The sequence below is a fragment of the Pantherophis guttatus genome, chromosome 12, assembly GCF_059756535.1.
Source record: "Pantherophis guttatus breed Tessera chromosome 12, ASM5975653v1, whole genome shotgun sequence".
NCBI classification, from domain to species: domain Eukaryota; kingdom Metazoa; phylum Chordata; class Lepidosauria; order Squamata; family Colubridae; genus Pantherophis; species Pantherophis guttatus.
In genome coordinates this window covers 21331045-21355520 of record NC_142074.1, presented here as the reverse complement: position 1 = coordinate 21355520, position 24476 = coordinate 21331045, and the positions used below count along the sequence as shown (strand labels likewise).

Sequence of the window (24476 nt, the reverse complement as noted above, 5' to 3'; positions counted from 1 at the left end):
TATGTGTGTCTATATAAATATGTGTCTGTGTATATATAAATATGTGTGTGTGTATATATAAATATGTGTGTGCGTGTGTATATAAATATGCATTTAGGCTGGGCTGAGAAAGAGGGAGTGGTCCAAAATCACTCAGGTGGTTTTTCCATGGCAAAGGTGTGTCTAGAGTTCCCACTCACCTGGTGATTGGCCCATAGTTACCTGACCAGCTTTCATGCCCAAGATAGGACTAGAACTCACCGTCTCCTGGTGATTGGCCCAAAGTCACCCAGCCAGTTTTCATGCCCAAGATAGGACTAGAACTCACCGTTTCCTGGTGATTGGCCCAAAGTCACCCAGCCAGCTTTTGTGCCCAAGATAGGACTAGAACTCAATGTCTCCTGGTGATTGGCCCAAAGTCATCCAGCTGGGTGTCATCTCTAAACTGGGACTAGAACTCACAGTCTCCTGGTGATTGGCCCAAAGTCACCCAGCCGACCGTCATGCCCAAGATAGGACTAGAACTCAATGTCTCCTGGTGATTGGCCCAAAGTCATCCAGCTGGGTGTCATCTCTAAAGTGGGACTAGAACTCACAGTCTCCTGGTGATTGGCCCAAAGTCACCCAGCCGACCGTCATGCCCAAGATAGGACTAGAACTCAATGTCTCCTGGTGATTGGCCCAAAGTCATCCAGCTGGGTGTCATCTCTAAAGTGGGACTAGAACTCACAGTCTCCTGGTGATTGGCCCAAAGTCACCCAGCCGACCGTCATGCCCAAGATAGGACTAGAACTCAATGTCTCCTGGTGATTGGCCCAAAGTCATCCAGCTGGGTGTCATCTCTAAAGTGGGACTAGAACTCACAGTCTCCTGGTGATTGGCCCAAAGTCACCCAGCCGACCGTCATGCCCAAGATAGGACTAGAACTCAATGTCTCCTGGTGATTGGCCCAAAGTCATCCAGCTGGGTGTCATCTCTAAAGTGGGACTAGAACTCACAGTCTCCTGGTGATTGGCCCAAAGTCACCCAGCCGACCGTCATGCCCAAGATAGGACTAGAACTCACAGTCTCCTGGTGATTGGCCCAAAGTCACCCAGCCGACCGTCATGCCTAAGGCTCAAATAGAACCCACTGGCTAATCTGATATCGGGGAAGGATGTTCCAAAAGGCATGTGCATTACTGTATTAAGAATTTTAAAAAGATATTGAAAAAAATATCTATTTGATTTCATGAACCCCCTGAAAGATCATTGGGGGGGGATCTCCAGGAGTTCGCAGATCAGACTTTGAGAAATTGCAGACTGGGATTACAGCTTTAGGCTGTGCTTATATTTTAGGCCAAACATTGTGTTTCTGATTTGGGGAATAGTAGAGGCTGAACCAGAATAGGTGATGTTTATTCAATGTCTCTTCGTGACAATTTTGCCTTATGTCTGACCGTATCTTTTTTTTAAAAAAAATAATAATAATCTCTTTCTTTTCCCACTCCCCATTGTTCTCCACGTGACTTCTGCCTTATTTTTGGGTGCTCAGGATAAAAGGATTATAAAGACTAATAACGACTACAGAGCATTGCTAAGAGAAAAATACGTTTGCGGAACGGGACCTAAGGTTAGTTTGAAGGAAACTTCTCTGGGAGAAGCAACCCAGTTGCAAAGTCATGGCATCATCTTTATAAAAAGGGGTAAATCCTGAAGGAGCTCATATCTGCCCCCTCCTTTCCTGGGGGGGAGGGTGTTTTATTTTTTTAAAAAAATGATAATTAGACCCAGAATTCAAAGTTATGACTTCCTTCAAAGGACTTGCGTGATCCTAGACGTACAATTACCCCCTGTGTTACCAGCAAAGCCAATAATAAACTCTATTTTTTTTTAAAAAAAAATTGTAGTTGTAAAGAGGCTTGTAATCCTAAAAGTGCCTGGGAGAATAAAAATTGTACGATTTGCCTTAATTCAGAAACAATTTTCCTGATAGGATTATGGAGTGAGATAACTCGCATTTAATAAACCCGATGGAGTTTTGATTTTGTTTGATCGTGACATAGACGCCTCTGACTTCGTTTTTCCTTGTGTTTTATTTTTCAGGGTCTGGAGAACATCGACTAAAGCCATGACATGATATTCTTTATTTTAGCAGAGCATTTAATATAAATAAAACAATATTTAAAACAAGCATTGCAGTGAATGTGTTACAAAGTTGGGAGCAGAAAAATAGGATTCTGAGAAAAGCTACTCAAGGCAGTAAAAATAGATAACACAATTGCTTCGGTTACACCTTTTTAAAAACAATTATATAAGCAAAATCATCAGTACCAAGCAGGCAATTCCTACAGCAGAGGAAAATTGTCTCCCAGATGTTCCCACTCCACATGTGGCTTGAGGACCTGTAGTGATAGAAAGAGAGTTAATCTTGCAAGAATGCCTGGGAAGGGACCCATGGCTTCAGAGAGGGAATCTGGTGACACTCACTTCTCCAGATCACTTTGGATTTGACCTTAGTCCAGTAGATGTCATGTGATTGGGCCACGGTCGCCCTGATTTAGCAGGAAGAGAAATAAATACAATTAGAATTTCTGAGGATGTCCCAGCAAGGCTTAGATCTCCCATTGTGTTTAATCCAGTGTTTCTCAACTAGGGCCATTTTAAGATGTGTGGACTTCATCTCCCAGAATTCCCCAGCCAGCACGTTAATTCCTTGATGGTGTAATATCCCGCTAAAGGTTATAAAACAGTTCCAGTTTACACAACTAGAGGGTTTCAGATTAGAGGAGGCCATGATTTACTTCCAAGGGAATTGAAATCAATAATTTTCCATAATGCTTTTAAAATCCCACCCTCTCCCCTTGCAGGATTAATTGGAAAGCATGCACATTGGGAGAATATTTTCCAGGAATCACGGCTCTCTGTTCTCATGAAATATCACCATTTTTAAAGAAAAGCAGCCAGAGTTTGAAACGCCCATAATTACTTACACAAAGTAAACTACTGAGGGACAGTGTAAGGGAGGTGGCAGCCAGGAGTAGATCTGATTCATTTTTAAATTGGTGTTGGAATGAGTAATGGCCCCTTGAGGATTTCCAGAGCACTGCCAAATAAATAAACAAGTAAGTAAGTAAATAAATAAGTACCAAAGTAAGTAAATAAATAAATAAGCAGCCAACGCTACTTCAAGTTAATTCTGTTTAAAACAGAATTAATTTTATTTCTACACCCTAATAAGGGACGCGATGGCTCAGTGGCTAAGATGCTGAGCTTGTCGATCGAAAGGCCAGCGGTTCGAATCCCTAGTGCCGCGTAAAGGGGTGAGCTCCCATTACTTGTCCCAGCTTCTGCCAACCTAGCAGTTCGAAAGCACGTAAAAATAATGCAAGTAGAAAAATAGGGACCACCTTTGGTGGGAAGGTAACAGCATTCCCTGCGCCTTTGGCATTGAGTCATGCCGACGAGTCATAGGACGTTGGCGATCATATTGGCGATTTATTTTTATCAACAGCTGCATGAAAAAGTGCTGCTGTGTTTTGTCCAAACATGATCATCATCTTCCTGGACCTCGTTTGCCTTCAATCTTTCCTTGGAGGATTAAGTGACTATGCTGTATTTTTCCGGGTGTCACATCACAGGTCCAAAATATTCTAATTTTCTGGTTTTTTTTAATGGTTTTTGATGATTTCCTTTGGCTTTCCAGGCGGCTTATCTGAAGAGCGCTGAGGCTTTTAGAATTCAAATGGACAAGTACCCGCCACACCACACTCCAGACTTTTAACTGTTTGTGCTTACCTGTAAAAGTCTGGTATTGTTTGGGGGAGTTTGCCAAAATCCCAGGGCAGCGGCCGAGTGAAACGAACGCGCCTCCAACAACAATCCCCGATAGGCAGCTCCTAGGATCTGAACTGGAGAAAATAAACTGCTTTTTGGGAACCCTCTTAACTGTGTTTCTTTTCCTTTCCTGTAAATCAGCAAACCTTGTTTCTCAAGCATTAAAAAGAAAATGAATTTATGTATTGCGTTAAGAATGAATGGATTAACCACGGGTGAATGGATTAACCAAAATTGACTGGATTCGCCCATTTTGCTAAGCATTTAGCTATGAAACTCAAAAGTGGATTCACACAACCCATTTATCCAAAACGAGAGAAAACGGGTTTTGGATGATCAAGACAACTGCTGACTTCAATGAAACATGCCTTTCGGGGTTTTTTAGCAATAATGTGGAAGTAGATTATTATATTTTGTTTCCGGGAATTTATCCACTTCTCATCGCCTACAATCTGGAGTGAAATCTAAAATTTTCCCCTACCTGTTCTGTGGGCGTGGCTTGGTGGGCATGGCAGGGGAAGGATACTGCAAAATCTCCATTCCCACCCAATTCCAGAGGATGGATATTGCAAAATCTCCATTCCCTCCCCACTCCAGTGGAAGGATACTGCAAAATCTCCATTCCCACCCCACTCTGGGCCAGCCAGAAGTGGTATATGCCGGTTCTCTGATCTCAAAATTTCCGCCACCAGTTCTGCAGAACCTGTCAGAACCTGCTGAATTTCACCCCTGCCTATAATCCTGACATTTCTTGATGATAATCTCATCTAATCTGGCTCAGTTTAGTGCTTCTGAGATTGTCCAAAATTCGGCTACTGCTGATTGTTGCTAACATAACAACCCAGTTGTTAACTGATGCTGAGAAAACATAAGAACTCTACTTGGAAAAGAGGAGAGAGAGAGAGAGAGAGTGAGAGAGAAAAGGAAGATTTAGAGTCTAGCGGCTTTAATAGTACCTTCCTTTCCATTGAAATAAACAAAATAAAAACTTACCATTAACCAGCTGTCTATTTTGGAAGGAAGGCGTACTAACTGAAACTTCATAAGGACTAGGAACCGTTTGAGCCTGTACCCCAGTATGGACAGGCAACATATTCTCACAGGCAGATTCGGGGGCTCCATCTGGAAAGGCTTGATTTGAACCGAGTATTGTCCAGAAAGCAAAAACACCCCCCCAAAAGTGATTCCAATAAGCCATGTGTACGGGGGGAAAAGGCTTGCTTAATCTCTTGCCTCCAAAAGCAAGTATGAATTCCCCAAGCTCAGAAAGAAAGCTTTAAAAAGGGGAGGAAAAAAAAAGAGAGTTTTGGGTGAGTCATTTAATTCCAGAACAGATTCATTTTCTACCCATGAGGGATGAAAAACTCACATGCCTCTGTTTGCTGAGAAGATCTCTTGAGTTTTTATCTAGACTTAAATTTGTATTTTATTCCAATTCCATTTTAAATGGCTTTTTATCCAATTTTAGTAATAATTAGTTTCTGGAACTCTGCACTTTGATGTGGGCTAGTCAATAAATAAATGTAAATGTAAACTTAGACTTAAGCAAGGCGATGGTTTTCCCAGTTGCAATATATGTTACCGGTGGACAAAAGTGCATTTTTATTTCACTTATCAATGTAATTCATAATTTTAAAAATTGCCACTATAGCTTAGTGTGATTCATGCACTGTGTTAATAGGAGATATAGCTGAATAAACTAAGATATAAAAAAAAATCACTAGTAGATTAACTGAGGGGTGTAGATTCATGCAGTGTTTCAGCTAGAACTTATAGGAGATATGGCTTTTAACAAAACTGTGGAAATAGTCACATTGTTTAAAAGCTGGCTTGTCTCCCAAAGACAATTTTCTGGTTGTTGGGAAGAATGAACCATCTTTTCATATATATTTTTGCATGAATCAAGAGGAAGAAAGAATTTCTTTTTTCAAAAGTCAGTCTAGAAAGCCAACCAGTACAAAACAAAGTTAAGCTTGGAAATCGATTAAATCTGAAAGTTGGATTTCCTGTCAGAAGAGGCAGTGTGGTGGTGGTAAATGAGTATTCTATTTTTTAAATTATTTTTATGGTTGTCCTATTCAATGTGACTCAGGGCAACGTACAAGAAAACAGCCAACACAAATATACAAAATTAAACAACACACCTCCAATAAAATGTGCAAGTCCCTACACTTAATTGACCAGAGAATGGTCTGGAAAAAGAGACATCATTGTATTTCCCAAAATTTCTGAGGTAAGATCTTATTTTCGGATTTGATGCAAGATATGTCCTTTCATACAGAAAAGAACTTGCTAGCTACTTTCTTGAGAAAGTAGCTAGCAAGTTCTGATGACTTCCATATTTATTGGGTTATACTTTTCCTTCATCGTCAGCCCATCCCACATAACTCTTTATCGATGGAGATTCTCAGTCATCCAGGTCGTGGTTGTCCCAAAAGTGCTTTTTTCAAGAGGCAACTGGACTTTCTGTTTTTTTTTTTTAAGACGTTTCACTTCTCATCCAAGGAGCTTCTTCAAAGCTGAAGAAGCTTCTTGGATGAGAAGCGAAACGTCTTCAAAGAAAAAAACCCAGAAAGTCCAATTGCCTCTTGAAAAACCATCTTTGTCTTTATCTTTCAATTTGTCCTAAGACTTTTTTCTCCACTTCCCTTCTATTGTTGGAAGATCTCTGAGGAGACGAGAGATACAGCAGATCATCCTGTTGCCAAATCTAACCAAGACAGTAAATAAATAGCAGAATAACAGAGTTGGAAGGGATCTTGGATGTCTTCTAGTCCAACCCCAATCAGGGGACCCTACAACATTTCAGATAAATAGCTGTCCAATCGCTTCTTAAAAACTTACAGTGATGGAGCGCCCACAACTTCTGAAGGCAAGCTGTTTCCTTGAATAATTGTTCTCACTGTCAGGAAATTTCTCCTTAGAGACAACTCAGGGAACAGTTGGTCGGTATCCACATGGATAAGGTAAAGGTAAAGGTTTCCCTCGCACATATGTGCTAGCCGTTCCCGACTCTAGGGGGCGGTGCTCATCTCCATTTCAAAGCCGGAGAGCCAGCGCTGTCCGAAGACGTCTCTGTGGTCATGTGGCCGCCATGACTCAACGCCAAAGGCGCACGGAACGCTGTTATCTTCCCACCAGAGATGGTCCCTATTTTTCTACTTGCCTTTTTTACGTACTTTCGAACTGCTAGGTTGGCAGAAGCTGGGACAAGGAACGGGAGCTCACCCCGTTACGCGGCACTAGGGATTCGAACCGCTGAACTGCCGACCTTTCGATCGACAAGCTCAGCATCTTAGCCACTATGCCACCGTGTCCACATGGATAGATACTGAATTTCATTCACCCCAGTCTGAAAAATAGGGCCATCCACTCATCGGAAGATTTGAAGGCCAAAGCGTTCTATACTGTACATATAGAATATTCATACGGAATATGAAAACCCCTAGGAAATAGGGAAATAACCCCACACATTTTGCAGCTAGAACTACGAACAACTCAAAGCATCCAAACAGTTTCCGTTGTCGAATGTTCCCTGATTTTTATCAGAAGGTTGAGAAAGCCCCAAGGGGGGCTGCTGGCTCGGTCTTGTGGAAAACACAACCCTCATTCATCACTTAAATCTCGTCTATTGAACATTCCCACACTGTTGTGGCCCGCCAGCGGCCTGCGCGGATCGTGGCTGATCCCGACGATGAGGAGGCTGGTGTGGTGTCACGCCAGCAGCCTGCGCAGCTGGCACTCGCGTCGGACAGCAAGGAGGCTGAAGAGGATGTGGTGCCAGAGGCAGAGACTCAGCCAGGGCCTTCAGAACCTCCAGAGGCTCCTTCCAGTGGAGAGAGCGAAATGGAGGAGCCTCTTCTCAATGCTCGAGCACGCAGGGCTGCCAAAAGGCAGGAGTGGCTACTCAGGAGGAGGAGGTCTCCTCGAGAGTAAGGTTTGAGGATAATTGGCCACTCCCTTAGCCTATTTAAGTCACACGCAGTTAGTAATTTCTTGCTGGAAACAACGTGTAATTATTACAGAACATTCTGGAGAGTGAGTGTCTTATCATATCTTGTTTTCTGGGCTGGTTGCCAACCTTTGCCGGACTTTGGTTTATTCTTACTACTTTATAAATTTAATAAGGACCGTTGGTGTGTGTCAATATCCTCAGGAATCCGGAGCTGGGGCAGAACACACACGCATGATCGATCCCAAAGAGCTCCTGGCACTTTTCCTTTAAGCCTGATGGAATGTCTTGAACATCAATGCCACGGAATTATTGGCTGGACATTGGTTGCCTAAGTGATGCTTGTGAGCAAACACTTTGCAAGTCCGTAGCCGGAAACTTGATCAACTTTCAAAAACTTGCATCCCAGAGAAAAAGAAAGCTTGGTTTCGCCACAAGAGCAAAGCAATCAGAAAGTGTATTTTTTTTTTTTTTAGCAGGTAGCCAAATTCCAAAGCCCCTTGGCTGGCTGCCACATTCTTTTGACGTTCCTGAGTAATTTCTTACAAACAGCGGCTTGCTTTTTTCATAGTGGTGGAACAAAGCAGGAAATAGGGAGGTCTACTGTAGGAATACAACATTCACATGTTGCATTTTCCTTCCACGCGGGATATTTCTCAAGGACAACGCAAAAAGTGGCCAGGCACGTATTGCAAGATGGAAGGTGGGAGGGAATAAGGAAGGGGTGGGTTTTTTTGCAGCACTGCTGTCATGTAGGAAGTATGGAAGAGTGATACAAGACGTGACTTGCATGCAAAATGACAAGAGTTGGAAGGGACCTTGGAGGTCTTCTAGTCCAACCCCCTGCTCAAGCAGGAAACCCTGTACCATTTCAGACAAATGGTTGTCCAGTCCCTTCTTAAAAACTTCCATGTTGGAGCACCCACAACTTAAGGAGGCAAGTTGTTCCACTGGTTAATTGTTCTCACTGTCAGGAAATTTCTCCTTAGTTCTAGGTTGCTTCTCTCCTTGATTAGTTTCCATCCATTGCTTCTTGTCCTGCCTTCAGGTACTTTGCAGAATAGGTTGACCCAGTGGTGAAATTCAATTTTTTTTACTACCGGTTCTGTGGGCATTGCTTGGTGGGCATTGCAAAGGACTGTAAAGCATTATGAAGCTGTATGTAAGTCTAAGTGCTGTTACTATAATTCCCATAATTAGGAAGAATTAGACCCATGAGACTAATTAATTGTAATTACCCTAATTAGACTACTAGCAGCTAAGTTAGCTTTCCAAAAGGTCAGAAGGTCTTCTGTTACCTTACAAACTACCAGATGTGTCATCACCTAAGCTAGGGGTCTGCAACCTTAAGCACTCAAAGAGCCATTTGGACCCGTTTCCCACAGAAAAGAAAACACCGGGAGCCACAAAACCCTTCCCGTGCCTGACTATTTCTTGAGCAGCCACAAAACTAGCATATGTAGTTGAATTAAACATTGTTTTCTTCTGAAACTTTTCTTTTCTTGGATTTATCCATGGTTGGCCTACTGGGGGTTGAAAAGCTCAATAAATTGTGTGCCGGCGGATGTCACATATTGGCGGTTGCAATGCATATTTTGAGTGACAGGGAGCCGCAGCAGAGGGGTGAAAGAGCCACATGCGGCTCCAGAGCTGCAAGTTGTTGACCCCTGACCTAAGCTTTTATTAGATGATCTCCTGTGATGTGCATTAGAGTTGAATCAGGCACACGGGTCAAGGATTTGCCTACAACCCAGATATAACTTTTTCCCAGACTGTTTCTTTAGATTCTATCCAATCTCTTTCTCCCCCCCCACAACCCCATCTTCTACAAGCTGAAGACATAAAGGACCATGTCGTTGGATGAGAAATACATAGCGATTAGGGAAGAGGAGGAAGAGGAGAAGGAAAAGGAGGAAGACATTCAGGAGGCAGCAGCCTCGATTGTTGGTGGGGTGATTAAAGATGCCGTGGACAAAGTCATAGCCCTGAAGAAGGAAGAGGCAGGTAACTCCAAGGTGGACGTGAAGGTGTCAAGGCTTTGATGTCCGACTTCGATTAGGCTCTGATTTGTATTCTTCTCATCAACTTTAGGTGCCATATACAAAATACGAAATATTGCTTGGATGAGGTGCACAGATTTCTCCATTGGAAAAGGTCTGTTGCAGATTGAGGACTATATGAAAGTAAGTTGCATGTTCAATGTCTATGGAGCTCATCAGTCAACTAGGTCAGAGGTGGGTTTCAGCAGGTTCTGACCAGTTCTTGTTGTGGTCCGCTAGCAGCCTGCCGAGCTGGCAGCGGAGTCGGACAGTGAGGAGGCTGGAGAGGAACATGGGCCTGGAGTCTGGGGAAGGCTCGGATGAGGGCTGTGCATCGGAGGCAGAGATGGGGCCTGGGCCATCTGGGAATTATGCATGAACTCCAGAGTTTCCAGAGTCAGACATCAGAAAGGCAGAGAAACAGGAGGAGCCTGTACCTAGTGCGCGCATGCGCAGAGCTGCCAGAAGGCAAGAACAGTTAAAACAAAAGGGATGACTCTGGAGTAAGGCCTGGAGATGATTGGCCCCTGTCATAAGGCTTAAAAGAGGAGGAAAGGTACGTTGGCCCTTTGCAGGAAAGCAACGTTGTTCATTCTGTTCCCAGTCAGCATCTCTGTTTGATTCTGGACTCCGTGTGGCTTTGCCAAGTAGGTCTTTGGCAGCGTGTCAAGGGAGATAAAGGTCGATGATTATCCCAAAGGACTTCTCCCGAAGGACTTTTTGCAGCTAATTGGGACTCAGCTGTGAATGAGCGTAATTCACAGCTGTTGCAATGAAAGAGGTTTTTGGGACTTAATGTGTTTTAATGACTCAGGAAGCTGAGGTCACAACAGTTCTGGAGAACCGGTAGCGGACGTTTTGAGTAGTTCGGAGAACCGGTAAATACCACCTCTGGCTGGCCCCACCCCCATCTATTCTCTGCCTCCCTTGTCCCAGCTGATCATCTAAGAAGCTTCTTCAGCTTTGACTTCCATTCCCCACTTCCATCCTGTCAGAGCTGAAAAAGCTTCTTGGATGAGAAGCAAAACGTCTTCCAAAGAAAAAACAAGAAAGTCCAGTTGCCTCTTGAAAAAAGCATCTTTGTGTATAACTACCAATATATTTCAAGTTAATATCTTTGTCAATCCCTTCCCCGCCCCCCGCCCCCCATTTTTCCTTTTTATTCATTTCTCCATCATTTAAGTAACGAGACAAATCTTATTTTAAGAGTGGAATGCATAGAGAGGGTTGGACTAGAAGACCTCCAAGGTCCCTCCCAACTCATTCTGTTATTTTTTTATTCTGTTAAAGGCTACCTGTAAATCCAGAATGGGATGCGGTGGCTCAGTGGCTAAGACGCTGAGCTTGTCGATCGAAAGGTAGCATCACACAATTTAAAAACTAACTGACCTGGAGCAACTTCTGATAACTTTTTTGCCATGCTCATTTGGCCAACGTCAATAGGCTCCTAAACCTAACTTCCTCCTAGGAGCTGGGGGGGTGGGGGGAGAAAATTCCCAAGAACTGGAATTCTTATGGAGGCACCGATCTTCAGCATAGAAGGAGTGTCCTCAGGGCATGGTCATAAATGATGCAATTGAAGCGGTGCCTGGTTTTATCCGCAACATCTTTTTCGCACCTCAAACGCCATGCTTTCATTGCGCTGTCATGGCCATGTCTTGAAGTTTTTTTTTACACCATAAAGCACATCTTTCAACAATTTCTATCCTTAAAAAGAGGGACGTGGTGGCTCAGTGGCTAAGATGCTGAGCTTGTCGATCGAAAGGTTGGCGGTTCAGAGGTTCGAATCCCTAGTGCCGCGTAATGGGGTGAGCTCCTGTTACTTGTCCCAGCTTCTGCCAACCTAGCAGTTCGAAAGCAAGTAAAAAAATGCCAGTAGAAAAATAGGGACCACCTTTGGTGGGAAGGTACCAGCGTTCCATGCGCCTTTGGCATTGAGTCATGCCAGCCACATGACCACGGAGACGTCTTCGGACAGTGCTGGCTCTTCGGCTTTGAAACGGAGGTGAGCACCGCTCCCTAGAGTTGGGAACGACTACCTTTACCTTTACCTAAGCTCCAGAATAGTAAAACAAAATAAAACAGCCTGCTTTTTTTCAAAGAGATGCTTGTAACGGGACTGCTCTCTGATTTGCAGTATATTTATCCTTGCAGACATGGGAGCTTCACGAAAGTTGGCTACACTGGAGCAACTATCTCAACAACGAGGAACTCCAGTATAGCACCCGGTACTATTACCGAGTCCGCTGGAGCATCCCGACATGCAGGAAGCCCATCCCTCGAGCCACGGCCTGTGTCTATTTCGTCATTGAGATTTCCAAAATCAAACCCAGAGTGAGTATTTTGAGGTCCTCTTGGGAGATCATGAAGCCCAATTGTGATGAAATTATGTTAGGGATGTTCTCTAAAACCCACGAACTGTGGTTCCACCAAGACCACTCCCACCAACACAGACAGAGCAAGCTGCTAGGATAGAAACTGTGTGACCAAACCCCACACCCTTTTTAGGAACGTAACGGTAATGAAACTTCTGCAAGAAAACCACCAGGCTTGGAGACTACCAGCAATCCCTCCAGAGCTACAAATATTCTCTTTTGATCTGTTGTTATCAGTAGCTTCTCAGAATCTGATCACACACAGAGAAGGGAAACGATTGGCCTTCTGTACAGGTAGGGGACACGTGGCTCAGTGGCTAAGATGCTGAGCTTGTTGATTGAAAGGTCGGCAGTTCAGTGGTTTGAATCCCTAGTGCCGCGTAACAGGGTGAGCTCCCGTTACTTGTCCCAGCTTCTACCAACCTAGCAGTTCGAAAGCACGTAAAAAATGCAAGTAGAAAAATAGGGACCACCTTTGGTGGGAAGGGAACAGCATTCCGTGGGCCTTTGGTGTTGAGTCATGCTGGCCACATGACCATGGAGACGTCTTTGGACAGCGCTGGCTCTTCGGCTTTGAAATGAAGATGAGCTCTATTTAATTAAAAAAAAAATATTCAAGAGGAAAAAACTGGCTATTTCTCGATGGGTGCATCTTTGCTTAAGAATAAGAAGGAAATGCTTGTTATTGATTTTAGGTGTAACTAATATACATAAAATATAGTCTGTTAGCATCCTGAAGACTTACCCATTGTAGATGAACAGGCTGAGCTGTAAGGAGGGGTCAAACGTGTCATAAGTCACAAGTCCCTGTGTGCCCGCAAGAGAGCTAAGTCCAGCCCAGCTTGAATGCCTCTCTTATCCCCTGCTCATTTCCCTTGACTGTTAGTTGGTCAGATTCTTGTAGCGAACTTAAGCTTGCAATAAATCTTCATACTCGTTTGAATTGCTTGAATCTCCTGGTTTCCCTGGTGCTTGACAGCCATTTATATATTTTATAATCATAACTCGACTTAGCTGCCCGTTCCCCCAAAACTCATTTGGGAAGCGAAATGAGAAAACTTGGAAGGAACCAGCGAACTGTAAATTTAGAAATTCGGGAGGATTGGACGATGGATACAAGAGTTCTAATTTAATGGAATTCTATCTGGGATTCCTGTTAAGATAGCTGAATGTTATCGTTAGGTTTAATTCTTGGGAATACTTGCTATATATATTTTTTTCCTGGAACGTCTCCACGTTCATGAGAACCGTTAAGTAGGTAGGCCACTACCAATCATAAAACTAACTTTTGGTTTTCTATCTGATACAGTCGCTGCCAATTGAAGTATTTTTTGTAGTGGAAACCAATAAGCTCATTCACAGGTATGTTCATACCCCACACCCTGATCAACTGATTTAAAGGACTTGGTTCCTGTTAAGGAATTTGCAGAGTAGCAAGGGTATGCACATGAAAACAATTGAGAGTAGTTACAAATAAACACAGTCAACACACTGAGTTGTGTTTACTTTCAGGAAATAGTAAGGCACAGTCCAATAAACAGTCCAGGTCATACACATATAAAGCAGGAGATAGCCAAAACGACAGTCCAGGGATAATCCAATAACGAAGTCTTCTTACCAGTCGTCGTAGTTATTCACAATAAACAGTTCTTTTGGATTTGCAAACAGTAGCATACAGAGATATCAGAGAGCAAGAACAGCAAAGAGAACAAACCATGTTTCTAGCTCCCTTTTAAGGAGATTGGCTACAGAGCTAACCAATCAGGACACAGTATGATGCAATACAGCAGTCTTAAAGCTACATTGATGGTTTATATTGTATAGTGCCAACCCAACAAGTTAGGTAAAAGTCAATCCCTAACAGTTCCCACTTTACCCTAAGAGTTATTTGTATTAGGTAACCTTTTGGATAAAACAAAAAATGTGAGCGTAAAATACTGAGGGCTGTTTTCTATTTGACAGGCCAGGAAAAACTCGCTTTAAGGAGAAGTGGCTCAAAGATGTAATTGAAAGTAAGGTGGTCATGATGGAGACTGTGGATTTTTAATTTTGCTGGAATGGTTAAGAAATTAAAATCTCTATAGGTACCCTGCTTGTGTTTTATTTTTTGGTAATAAAAATCAAGAGTTGCCGTAATCAAACCCTTGTTTTGATCTCTTTTGTGCCATTCATGTCGATGAAGTGCAGGAAGAAAAACTTTCAACCAAATTGTTTATGGAGGTTTGCAGTCATCCAGATCATGCTTTTTTTTTTTCAAAAAGCAAGATTGTTTTTCCTTGAAGACGTTTTGCTTCTCATCCAAGAAGCTTCTTCAGTTCTGAATGGTGGAATATAAATCCTTCTGACTGCAGAACTGAAGCGGCTTCTTGGATGAGAAGCGAAACGTCTTCAAGGAAAAACAAAGTCCACTTGCCTTTTGGAAAAGCATCTTTGGGTTTAACCAAGTTGAACAGATAAGCAGTTTTAAAGCTCTTTTAAGTTGGACATTTGCAGAAGTTGGGAGATTACACCAGTCGAATGTTCTTATTTAATGCAATATAAACAAACTGACTTTTACCAACCAGAGGTCCTCCTAAGGTGTGGGAATGTGAGTCTTGAAATTTCACTTCATGTGGGTGAAAACAAGATGAGAAGCTGGTCATCAGAAGCCATGACCTCAATTCTTCAAGTTTTTCTTTATACAGATCTCATGAATATTGGACTTTGATTCAAGAGTAGCATCTACTGCGGGTCCCTATCTCAAATGTATTAAATCAACTGGACTGAATTTGGGGACAGCAAAATGGGGGGGGGAAGAATTCGGCTTCTGCTCAAAGGTATTTCAAAGAATAATCTTTTGACTTCAAAGAGTTGTGACTCATTATAGTTTAGAAGTTTTGAGAGTTAAAGTTAAGTCTGAGAAAACTCATGTTCGAATCCACCTCTAAAGTTTATAGAAAGCCACAGGGTGACTTTGTCATTCTCTCGGCCTGGATCTACCTCTCGTGGCTATTGTGAGGATAGCAATGGAGAACGGTGGGCTCTGTATGTATCTTCGAGCTCCAAGAAAAGATGGATAGACATCTACTGAACAAATAAGAAACTGGCAAACCTCAAAAAATAACACACAGCCATCTGTACTTAGGGAGGGCATTTTAATTTTAAAAATACAGTTTAGAAGTGGTGTATCATACTGGAACTGTGCAAGAAAGTAATGTCCAGAATGCATTCAATAAAGTTGTCCTTGATACTGGGGTGTATTTACATTGGGATTTCCTTTCTTTCTTGTTTCAAAATGTGGCTTCAGCTTTGCTTCTAAAGTTTAGGGTGCACTCAAAATTTACAAAAGGGATCCCAACACGTGGCAGTTGGTACATGAACTTTGAATTCCAACCAACATATTTTATCTATAGATAAAGCCACTGAAGGAACTACAGGGTTAAAAAACTTATTCAGATGGATATTCATCTCAACGTTGCTAAAAAAAAAAAACTATTTACACTTAGTCGAGCAGGAAATATATTTACCGATCTTCAAAGCATTCTTGCTTGCAAAACACTGAGAGCCAGACTTAACACAGTATTAAATCTGCAAAAAAAAATCTCAAAATGAAAAGAATATTTTGTGTTCCTATTTACAAGGAATCTGTAGGAGACAACCCACGTTTGACGGTTTGAGCCAGAAAACAAGATCATGATTTAAACAAATTTTTCTCTGTTTTAACAATCCGCTCATATTTGTGGGTCTGTTCGAGGCAGGAAGCTTATAAAGGCAACTGTCAACATTAAAGCTATTTCTGACTTTTGGGTGCAAGAGAATTAGACCCAGGGTATGTTCTGGCCATTTTTCACAAAACACACTCGTCCTATAAGAGATCTTGTTGTTCCATTCAGGGCTTAACATTGTCTTCTTGTCAAAGTCGATAGAAAACAGTCTTCACTGAACCCCCATAAATGCAAATTTTTGCTCCAACTGATTTTATTTTTTTTTAAAGTGCTACTTTCTCAATCGCAAAGAAGCAAGAGTATTCTCAGTAGCTTCTTGGCATTATGGTGGTACTGATTGGCCCGCTTTGGTTAAATCTGACTTGGAAAAGACCCTGCAAGTTAGTTCCAAGGCCTCACCAGACCAATTAGGATTCTTAAACTGGATATCTATGGACTGTTTCCCCAAATTCCTGGAGCACATGCCAGTGTCAGGGCCCCACCCATTTGCTCATCAGTAGGGAGAACACGTCGTTCATTTCTCATCTTTGCCCTTAGTTTTTCGGTAGACCATTTCCCGGAAGCTGGCTAGGATCTTGTTTTCTCTCTTTCGCCTTTCTTCCTGGTTGAAAGAGGCCAGGGCTCTCTTCTCATCCGCGCTGTAGATCTGGTTCTCTTTCCGCAGACGTACCGCTTCCATTCGCCGATGCCTAAGGACAGAGAAGGTGCCCATCAGTCAAATGCCAACACTCAAGGCGTCAATGGGCGACAAGAGAATTTTCATTACATTTCAGACATTTCCATTCCCTCCAATCTCACCAGCGTATGGGAACTGTAAGAATGGTGTGGAAAAGATATCTCACCTAGAGCAGAGTTTCTCATTCGGTGGCTACTTTGAGATGTGTGTAGACTTCAACTCCCAGAATTCGCTGACCGGCTGGGGAATTCTGGGAGTTGAAGCCCACCCATCTCAAAGCTGCCAAGGTTGCGAAACACTGAGATAAGAGTAATAAATAAAACTGGCAAGATTCGTTTTTCTCCCCGTGTGCATGTATACAGCCGAACTAGACTGTGTTATTTCTCTGTAGTCATATATATGTTATATCAGAGGTGCGTTTCAGCAGGTTCTGACCAGTTCTGGAGAACCAGTACCGGAAATTTTGAGTAGTTTGGAGAACCGGTAAATACCACTTCTGACTGGCCCCACCCACATCTATTCTCTGCCTCCTGAGTCCCAGCTGATCGGGAGGAAATGGGGATTTTGCAGTAACCTTCCCCTGCCACGCCCACCAAGCCACACCCACAGAACTGGTAGTAAAATCTTATGAATCCCACCACTGGTGCATATGCATATTTTTGTATTTATTTTGTCAGGTAAATGTAGTGTATATTGGAGGTACAGACAGCTTTGAGAGCTGTACGCCACGAAATTGCATTTTAATGTATGCCGATTAGCGTATGTTCAACGTGGCAATAAAGTTATTCTAAGTCTTGGAGCTTACAGCACAGACGCACAGACTGAAATTCCTGGATGACATGTTACTGCCAAACCTTCATTTTTGATTGGATAGAAACAAAGGCATTCAATAGACGAAGGTATAATCATGATGAAGCACAATCCAATATAATTCAGTATTCTTCACTACAATGAGGTATAAAATAGAGGCAGGATCCAATGTATTCTTTGTTTCGAGATTGCCCTGGGACTTTTGGAAAGGCCAATCAAAGGCAAGGTTAGCTCTTGGCCCTCGCAGCCATTTTTAGAATAGAATAGAATAGAATTTTTTTATTGGCCAAGTGTGATTGGACATACAAGGAATTTGTCTTGATGCATATACTCTCAGTGTACACAAAATAAGAAATACGTTCATCAGGAATCATAAGGTACAACACTTAATGATAGTCATAGGTTACAAATAAGCAATCAGGAAACAATATCAATATAAATCGTAAGGATACCAGCAACAAGGTTACAGTCATATAGTCATAAGTGGGGGGAGATGGGTGATGGGAACGATGAGAAGATTAATAGTAGTGCAAACTTAATAAATAACCAGGTCGCTTACCTGCTGCCACTCATAACATAGCCGGATTTCTCAAACGAAGCGATTTCTTCGCTGGTAAGGCCGATCTCACCTCTCCTGGGGATCCGCTTGCCCGCCTTGACGTACTCGGCCATGGCGGCACCTTCACCGGGCAGCAACGCGTGACCGTAGCTTCAGGGGAGAAAGAGAATGCCAATGTAAACCACAGTAAGAACAAAAAAAGAGAGAAAAGAATATGGGTTACTCGCTCTCTCCCTCTCTGGTGTTGCAGCTCGCCCTCTGTGTGGGATTTGTATCTACAATCATGGTCTGTTATCAGCCACAGATGACAGCACTCACTTCAAAGGGCGGTCGTCTTGAGAAGCGTGAGTGATGGGAGCTTCTGGGCCAATAAAATCAATGGCATCCGTGATTTCTGCAATAAACAGGGGAAAAAAAAAAACCCATGAAGGCTGAGGCAGTATGCATCGTTAATAAACAATCATGATTAAGCCCGGTTTTACAAGAGCAAGCATAAAAATTACAATCCAGACGACTGTGGAAAAAATCTAAAGAGGATGTACCGTATTTTTCGGAGTATAAGACACACCTAAAAGAGGGTGAAAATTTGGGTGCGTCTTATATACCAAATGTAGCCAAAAATGCGAGGCACGGAGGCGGCGATGGTCTGTGGCAATCCCTGCAGCCTGGAACAGCTGATTGGGGTTATTCTGGGAGGCCAATAATAGTAATAATAACTTTATTGTCATTGTACAATAACAACCGGGTTACTAACTTATCGACTGCAGTGAATCACTTAACAGCTGTGGCAAGGAAAGTCGTAAAATGGGAGCCACTTAACAAATGTCTGACTTAGCAACCAAAACTGTGGGCTCAATTGTGGTCTTAAGTCCTGTACATCATTAATAAACGGTAATGATAAAGCCCCTTTTACGAGACAAAAGCATAAAAAAATACAATCCAGACTGGAAAAAAAGGATGTAAAGACAACAAGAATATCCTTAAAGCAGCTAGTAATCTCCCAATGAAACGAGCTTGAGTTTTAAAACATTCTGAGTTGAGAGTGCATCTGTCTTAACCAAAGGGGTGCACATCACTTGATTTTAGTTATCCCATCCTCAGTGGCAACCACCTACTTGATCTCTCAATCCAGAGATCGTCCCCATGTAGAGCTCCCTCGTCAGAATCTTCGCTGCTCGAGTCGCTAGAATCCTTCCTGCTCTTCTTACTCTTCTTTTTCTTGCTCTTTTTCCTGGTCATTAAAAGAGAGAGAGGATCAATTTGGAGGGCCACTGTCAGGGAGAGAGAAAAACCAACAATTACAACAAGAATAAAATACTTTGGTTACAGCACCGTCTGCAAATGGGCAACAGCAAGTTAGGATCTCAAGTTTTTCATTCTTTTTTCTTTCTAACTGATATAAATATGATTTTACATTTTATTTGCTCATGTAGAATGTTTTTTTTGTTTTTTTTTGAAAATTGGCAATTTTAGGATGAATAGACTTCTAACATGATGGCTGGGGAATTCTGAGGGTTAAGAAACCCACACATCTTAAAGGTGCCAAGTCTGAAAAATGGAACTAAATACTTTATTTGGGCCAAGTGTGATTAGACACACAAGGAATTTGTCCCCAGTACCAATATAAAAATACCAGTATAGAACGAGTAATGTGGCATGGAGCCCAAACAAAATCAACGTGATTTCTCTGTTTTGCAATCTCATAATTGTGCAGCCCTGGAGATATTTGGAAGTAAACCACCCTGATATTTAAAAGGAACTTAATTTTAGGGATTAGGCTGAAGCAAAAGACCACATTCCTTCTCTTTATATCTTTCCCCAAAATATTAACTGCTGATTTAACAATTTCAAGAACTGAAAGAATTCAAGAGCTGAAGGGAATAAATTGAAATTTCATAAGGAGTCAAGAAAGGAAAGAAAACCAATTTAAAGAATTGGTTTTCTTTAAACAATAACAAAAGTTGAAAGTCAAACCAACGTTTTAGGAGTTATCTCATTAACAAGACAGATTTTGGCTTGTCTTTAAGCAGTTAAGGGAAGAATTATATAGTATTCAATACAGAAAGTATGCAGATTATTTTAAAGAGAGTTCTTACTTTCTATGCTTCTTTCTCTTCTTCTTGGCTCTTTTTTTCTCCTCCTCACCTGAAGTATTAAATAGAAGAAGAAAAAAAAAAAAAAGAGGGGGGGGGGAGACACAAGAAGGAAATCTTAAAACCTGATTATGTTTCCAAGAGAGATCAAAATTAGCAATGGGAGTAATCAGACTACGAGGACTGAATGAAAAAGATTAAGATGCAAATCTCTAATCTTGTTGTGAATCTTATAGGATGACCTTAATCAATCTCTTTCTCTTGGTCTGATAAAGCAGAGGGAGCCCTGGAGCAGTTAATACTGTTCCAGTAGTCAGTGAATCACATGGACATGCTGTGTAAGTAAACATGAGCTGCTGGCTAGGGAATTTTAGGAGGTGAGGTCCACAAGTCTTAAAATTGCCAAGGCTGAATGCCTGTTCCATACTGTACTATCTGATAATTTTTTAATATTTAATTCCCCATTAGTTTAATGATAAAGAATTGCTGGCACTATATATTGCTTCTCTATTAAGTAAAACTCTTGAAAGTACAAGTGTCATATTCTTTGAGCCAAACAGAATGGTAAAAAGACACTTAAGCGTTCAACTGAACCAAACTCATCATATTCCTTTTTCATTTCAGCAAAAAATGTGGATATTTTTTCTGTATGTAATCCAAATCAAGGAAAAACGTTATTCCCAAGTATCACGTAATTTGATACTTACGTGCTGCAGCCTTTTTCTTCTTTTTCTTTTTCTTCCTTTTCTTCTCTTCCTCTAAAAAAATTATTTGAAAAGTGTCTGTTTTATAATCAGATAAACAATTCATCCTAATATGCCAATGAAGATTCTTAGTCATTCAGACAGAATTATCTGGAAGTTGAATGGGTTTTTAATAAAATGGATAAATTTATTTTTACATTATTATTATTTTTGTTGTTATTATTTATTTTTATCTTATGATTCTTGATGAACATATCTTTTCTTTTATGTACACTGAGAGCATATGCACCAAGACAAATTCCTTGTGTGTCCAATCACACTTGGCCAATACAAAATTCTATTCTATTCTATTCTATTCTATTCTATTCTATTCTATTCTATTCTATTCTATTCTATTCTATTCTATTATTCTATTCTATTCTGTTTCTGTTCCTGTTCTATTCCTGTTCCTATTCTATTCTATATAAATCTAGTTGCCCTGACTCAATTTCCAAGCAATTCATTCTGTGCTTCCTCCTGAAATATAATCCGATTGCCAGTTCTAGAGGTTCTTTGTTGCTCTTCTCTGCACTCTTTCTAGAGTCTCAACATCTTTTTTACATTGTGGCAACAAAAACTGGATGCAGCATTCAAGTGTGGCCTTTCCAAGGCATTATAAAGTGGTATTAACACTTCACGTGATAATTTTTCTCTATCCGTTTTTTATTTTTTAATAAAATAATTGTCCAATTATTTTGGACAATTTTGGAAATGCCATTTACAACTGAAAGTAGAAAGAGTTCCCCACAGATATTACTGATTAGTCAAGCTTCATCTTAAACACATCAGTGTACCTTCTGAACTGGACTCGGAGGTGCTGCTTTTTTTAGATGATCCATCTTCGTCTTCTGCGGGAGTATGTTCATCAGAGCTAGATTTAAAAGCAGAATATTGTCTTAAAGATCTATCAACTAAAGTGCCCAAGGTGAAATACAAATGTAACTTAAATTAAATGCAAGTTTTACTCTGGCTCAGGAAGCTTTGGTGAGAGTCCCCAGATTTCAGGTGCTCCTAGTTCGCCTATTCGTTCCCTCTCATTTAGTCTTCTGTAAAAAAAACATATATTTTTATAGTCAGAACTGCAGGAAAATGAAATCATCTTCACCTCAAATCTAAATGTTAACACATAATCAGAAAGATGGTGGACAAAGCCCTCCGATTTTCAAGAAAAGGACTGCAAATCCTCCCCCAATTATCCTCCTGGGGCTGGTTAGCATTCTGAAAAACGTCTGCCCAGCTTTTAAATAACTTTTAACACTGAATTTTAATCGATAAATTAAATCAATAGGATTGTCGTCTTAAATTTTATATCCTATTTTTGAGTTTTAGTATTTTATTTGATCCCTGTCCAGACTCCCTCTTTTAGGGAGATGAGCAAAAAATTTGATCAAATCAATAAAACCTCAAAACACACTAAAAATATATGTATTAAAAAATTTGCCTTGTGTTTTAGAGTTATCAAACATCCCTCCCCCTTTATTAATCAATAGACTCCTACAATACAATACATACAAAAGAGTTACAAAGGATCACAAAATCCTTCGCTGCAGTAACATATGTTGCTGAATCTTTGGATCAATATTGCTTCTTTTCCCAAACGGAGCGATCACCCTTTCCTTCCAGCAGCTATGAAAGATCACACGCCCAATAATAATAATATTGAAAGAGGAGAATATTTGTAGCTATGGGGTCCTGGATGGTCTCTGAGCTTGGGTGTTTTCTTATAGATTTTTCATTACGCAACTAGGTAACGTCATCAGTGTTAGTAGAGCGTGGAGTTGGCTCTCTGTTTATATCCTTGCTCTGACTAATAAAACGAGAGCAAACTCCACTCCTTTCTAGCACTGATGATGTTACCTATTTGGGTCATGAAACGTTTGCAAGAAAACAACCAAGCTCAGAGAGCACCAAGGACAACTCAATATTATTATTAACCCCCTCCATGGTTACCCTTGTTGTGGGGTAATAGTAATAACAACAGTAAAATAAAATAATAATGTAATAAATAATAATGTAGTAGTAGTAGCAATAATACCAATAATTACTTATTACTAGTATTACTATCATGGTATTATTGTTATTTTACTGTTATTACCCAACAAGGGTAACCATGGAGGGGATTAATAATAATAATAATATTGAGGGGTCCTTGATGCTTATTATAATCATTACTATTATTACTATTAATAGTTGTCTGCCAGATGTTTATTTATTTATTTGTTTATTTATTTATTGGTTCGATTTATATGCTGCCCTTCTCCGGAGACTCAGGGCGGCTTACAGTGCGTTAAGCAATAGCCTTCATACTTTTGTATATACCTGCTTAGTAGGGCTTTCGCCCCCCCCTCCCACAAGCGGTGTTCTTTTTTATACAAAGTCAGCTTATTGCCCCCACAATCCGGGTCCTCATTTTACCTATCTTGAAAGGATGGAAGGCTGAGTCAACCTTGAGCCTGTTGAGATTTGAACTTGCAGTAATTGCAGGCAGCTGGTGCTACTTAACAGCACTTTAATCCGCTGCACCACCAAGGCTCTTGATGTTGACTTTATCTATTATTATTATTGTTGTTGTTATTATATTACTATTATTATTAATAGTAATGACAGTAATAGTAATTGTAATACCATAATAGTAATATAATAATAAATAACAGTAATAGTAATATCAACCATTAGCACCAGTCAATGGTATTTGTGATGCATTTCTGAATGTTCACTTAACTGAGTTTCATGTTTAATGAATAAATAATAATAATAGTAATAGTAGTAGTAGTAGTTATAATAATAATAATAATAACCGACGATACCTTAACAGTTCCTAGGTCCTTGGTTAGGACTCGAGCTGCTGAGCTATTAACCAGCCTCAAGGGCTGTGAATCTCACCAAAGATTTAATAATAATAATAATAATAATAATAATAATAATAATAATAATAATAATAATAATAATAATAATAATAATAGTAGTAGTAGTAGTAGTAGTAAATATCACAGAAGGACCCAAAACCCAAAGTCAACATCTGGCTGACAGCGAGGCGAACCATAAAACAAGAATAAACGCGGTTTTTCAACCCCCGAAGCCGAGCCAGACCACCGGGCGGGCCGCCACTCGCCTCTGCCGCAGCGACTCCTCCTGCTCCTTGCCGTAGTGCTCCGGGTCGTGCCGGTAACCGAAGTGATGCGGGCGCCGGAAGCCGTTGCGCTCCCGAGAGCGAGACCGGCGGCTGCGGCTGTGCCTGGACGGAGAAGGGCTGGCCGAGCCGTTTTCTCGTCCCCGACGTGACCCCGGGGAGTCCAGAGGGCTCCGCGAACGCGACACCGGCCCCATGGCTGCTGAGGCGACCAGGCCTCGGCGACTTCTCTAGGCCCCAACATCGCGACTTCCGATTTTTTTCTGACGTCACATCCGCTAAGCACCATGGCGCCGCCTCCGCCCTTTTTCTTTTAGGAAGAGTCACTTAGAGCCTTAGAGGCACGAAAGTTCAAGAGGTGCGCGCAAGGCTTCACTTCCGGCGCCGCTTCAATCCGATTTTGGGATCTGGCTAAGCGCTGTCGGGCAGCTTTTCTGAGAGAGACCCGGTTTACCTAGCCAGTAGCCTGGATCTCTTTACAAGGGCGTCCAGAGCACTTCGGGCCCTTTCCTTCACAGCACAGCCCGCCGACGGGCACTATTGAAAAAAAAACTAAACGGTCCGTCCGTTTCTCCTTCCCCCATACCTCACTTCCGGCCCC

At 41.5% G+C, this 24476-nt stretch overlaps 3 protein-coding genes across 3 annotated transcripts; 1 reads left to right on the top strand and 2 right to left on the bottom strand.

Moving 5' to 3' along the window:
- Positions 1-2081: 2081 nt before the first annotated feature.
- On the bottom strand, positions 2082-5067 carry LOC117670617 (putative defense protein 3). The gene is made up of 5 exons (XM_034425918.2): positions 4788-5067; positions 3756-3868; positions 2951-3063; positions 2448-2512; positions 2082-2362 (listed from the first exon to the last, which is right to left on the bottom strand). Exons 1-5 carry the CDS (start codon positions 4990-4992, stop codon positions 2268-2270), a joined length of 591 nt encoding a protein of 196 aa, XP_034281809.2. The 5' UTR covers positions 4993-5067; the 3' UTR covers positions 2082-2267.
- Positions 5068-8100: 3033 nt separating this feature from the next.
- On the top strand, positions 8101-14301 carry AKAP14 (A-kinase anchoring protein 14). The gene is made up of 6 exons (XM_087877684.1): positions 8101-8428; positions 9518-9750; positions 9838-9929; positions 11940-12119; positions 13470-13522; positions 14123-14301. Exons 2-6 carry the CDS (start codon positions 9597-9599, stop codon positions 14205-14207), a joined length of 564 nt encoding a protein of 187 aa, XP_087733810.1. The 5' UTR covers positions 8101-8428; positions 9518-9596; the 3' UTR covers positions 14208-14301.
- Positions 14302-15277: 976 nt separating this feature from the next.
- Positions 15278-24128, bottom strand: NKAP (NFKB activating protein). The gene is made up of 9 exons (XM_060681656.2): positions 23858-24128; positions 21711-21791; positions 21540-21616; positions 20710-20760; positions 20006-20054; positions 19025-19140; positions 18228-18303; positions 17910-18059; positions 15278-16553 (listed from the first exon to the last, which is right to left on the bottom strand). Exons 1-9 carry the CDS (start codon positions 24070-24072, stop codon positions 16379-16381), a joined length of 990 nt encoding a protein of 329 aa, XP_060537639.1. The 5' UTR covers positions 24073-24128; the 3' UTR covers positions 15278-16378.
- Between the last annotated feature and the right edge of the window lie 348 nt (positions 24129-24476).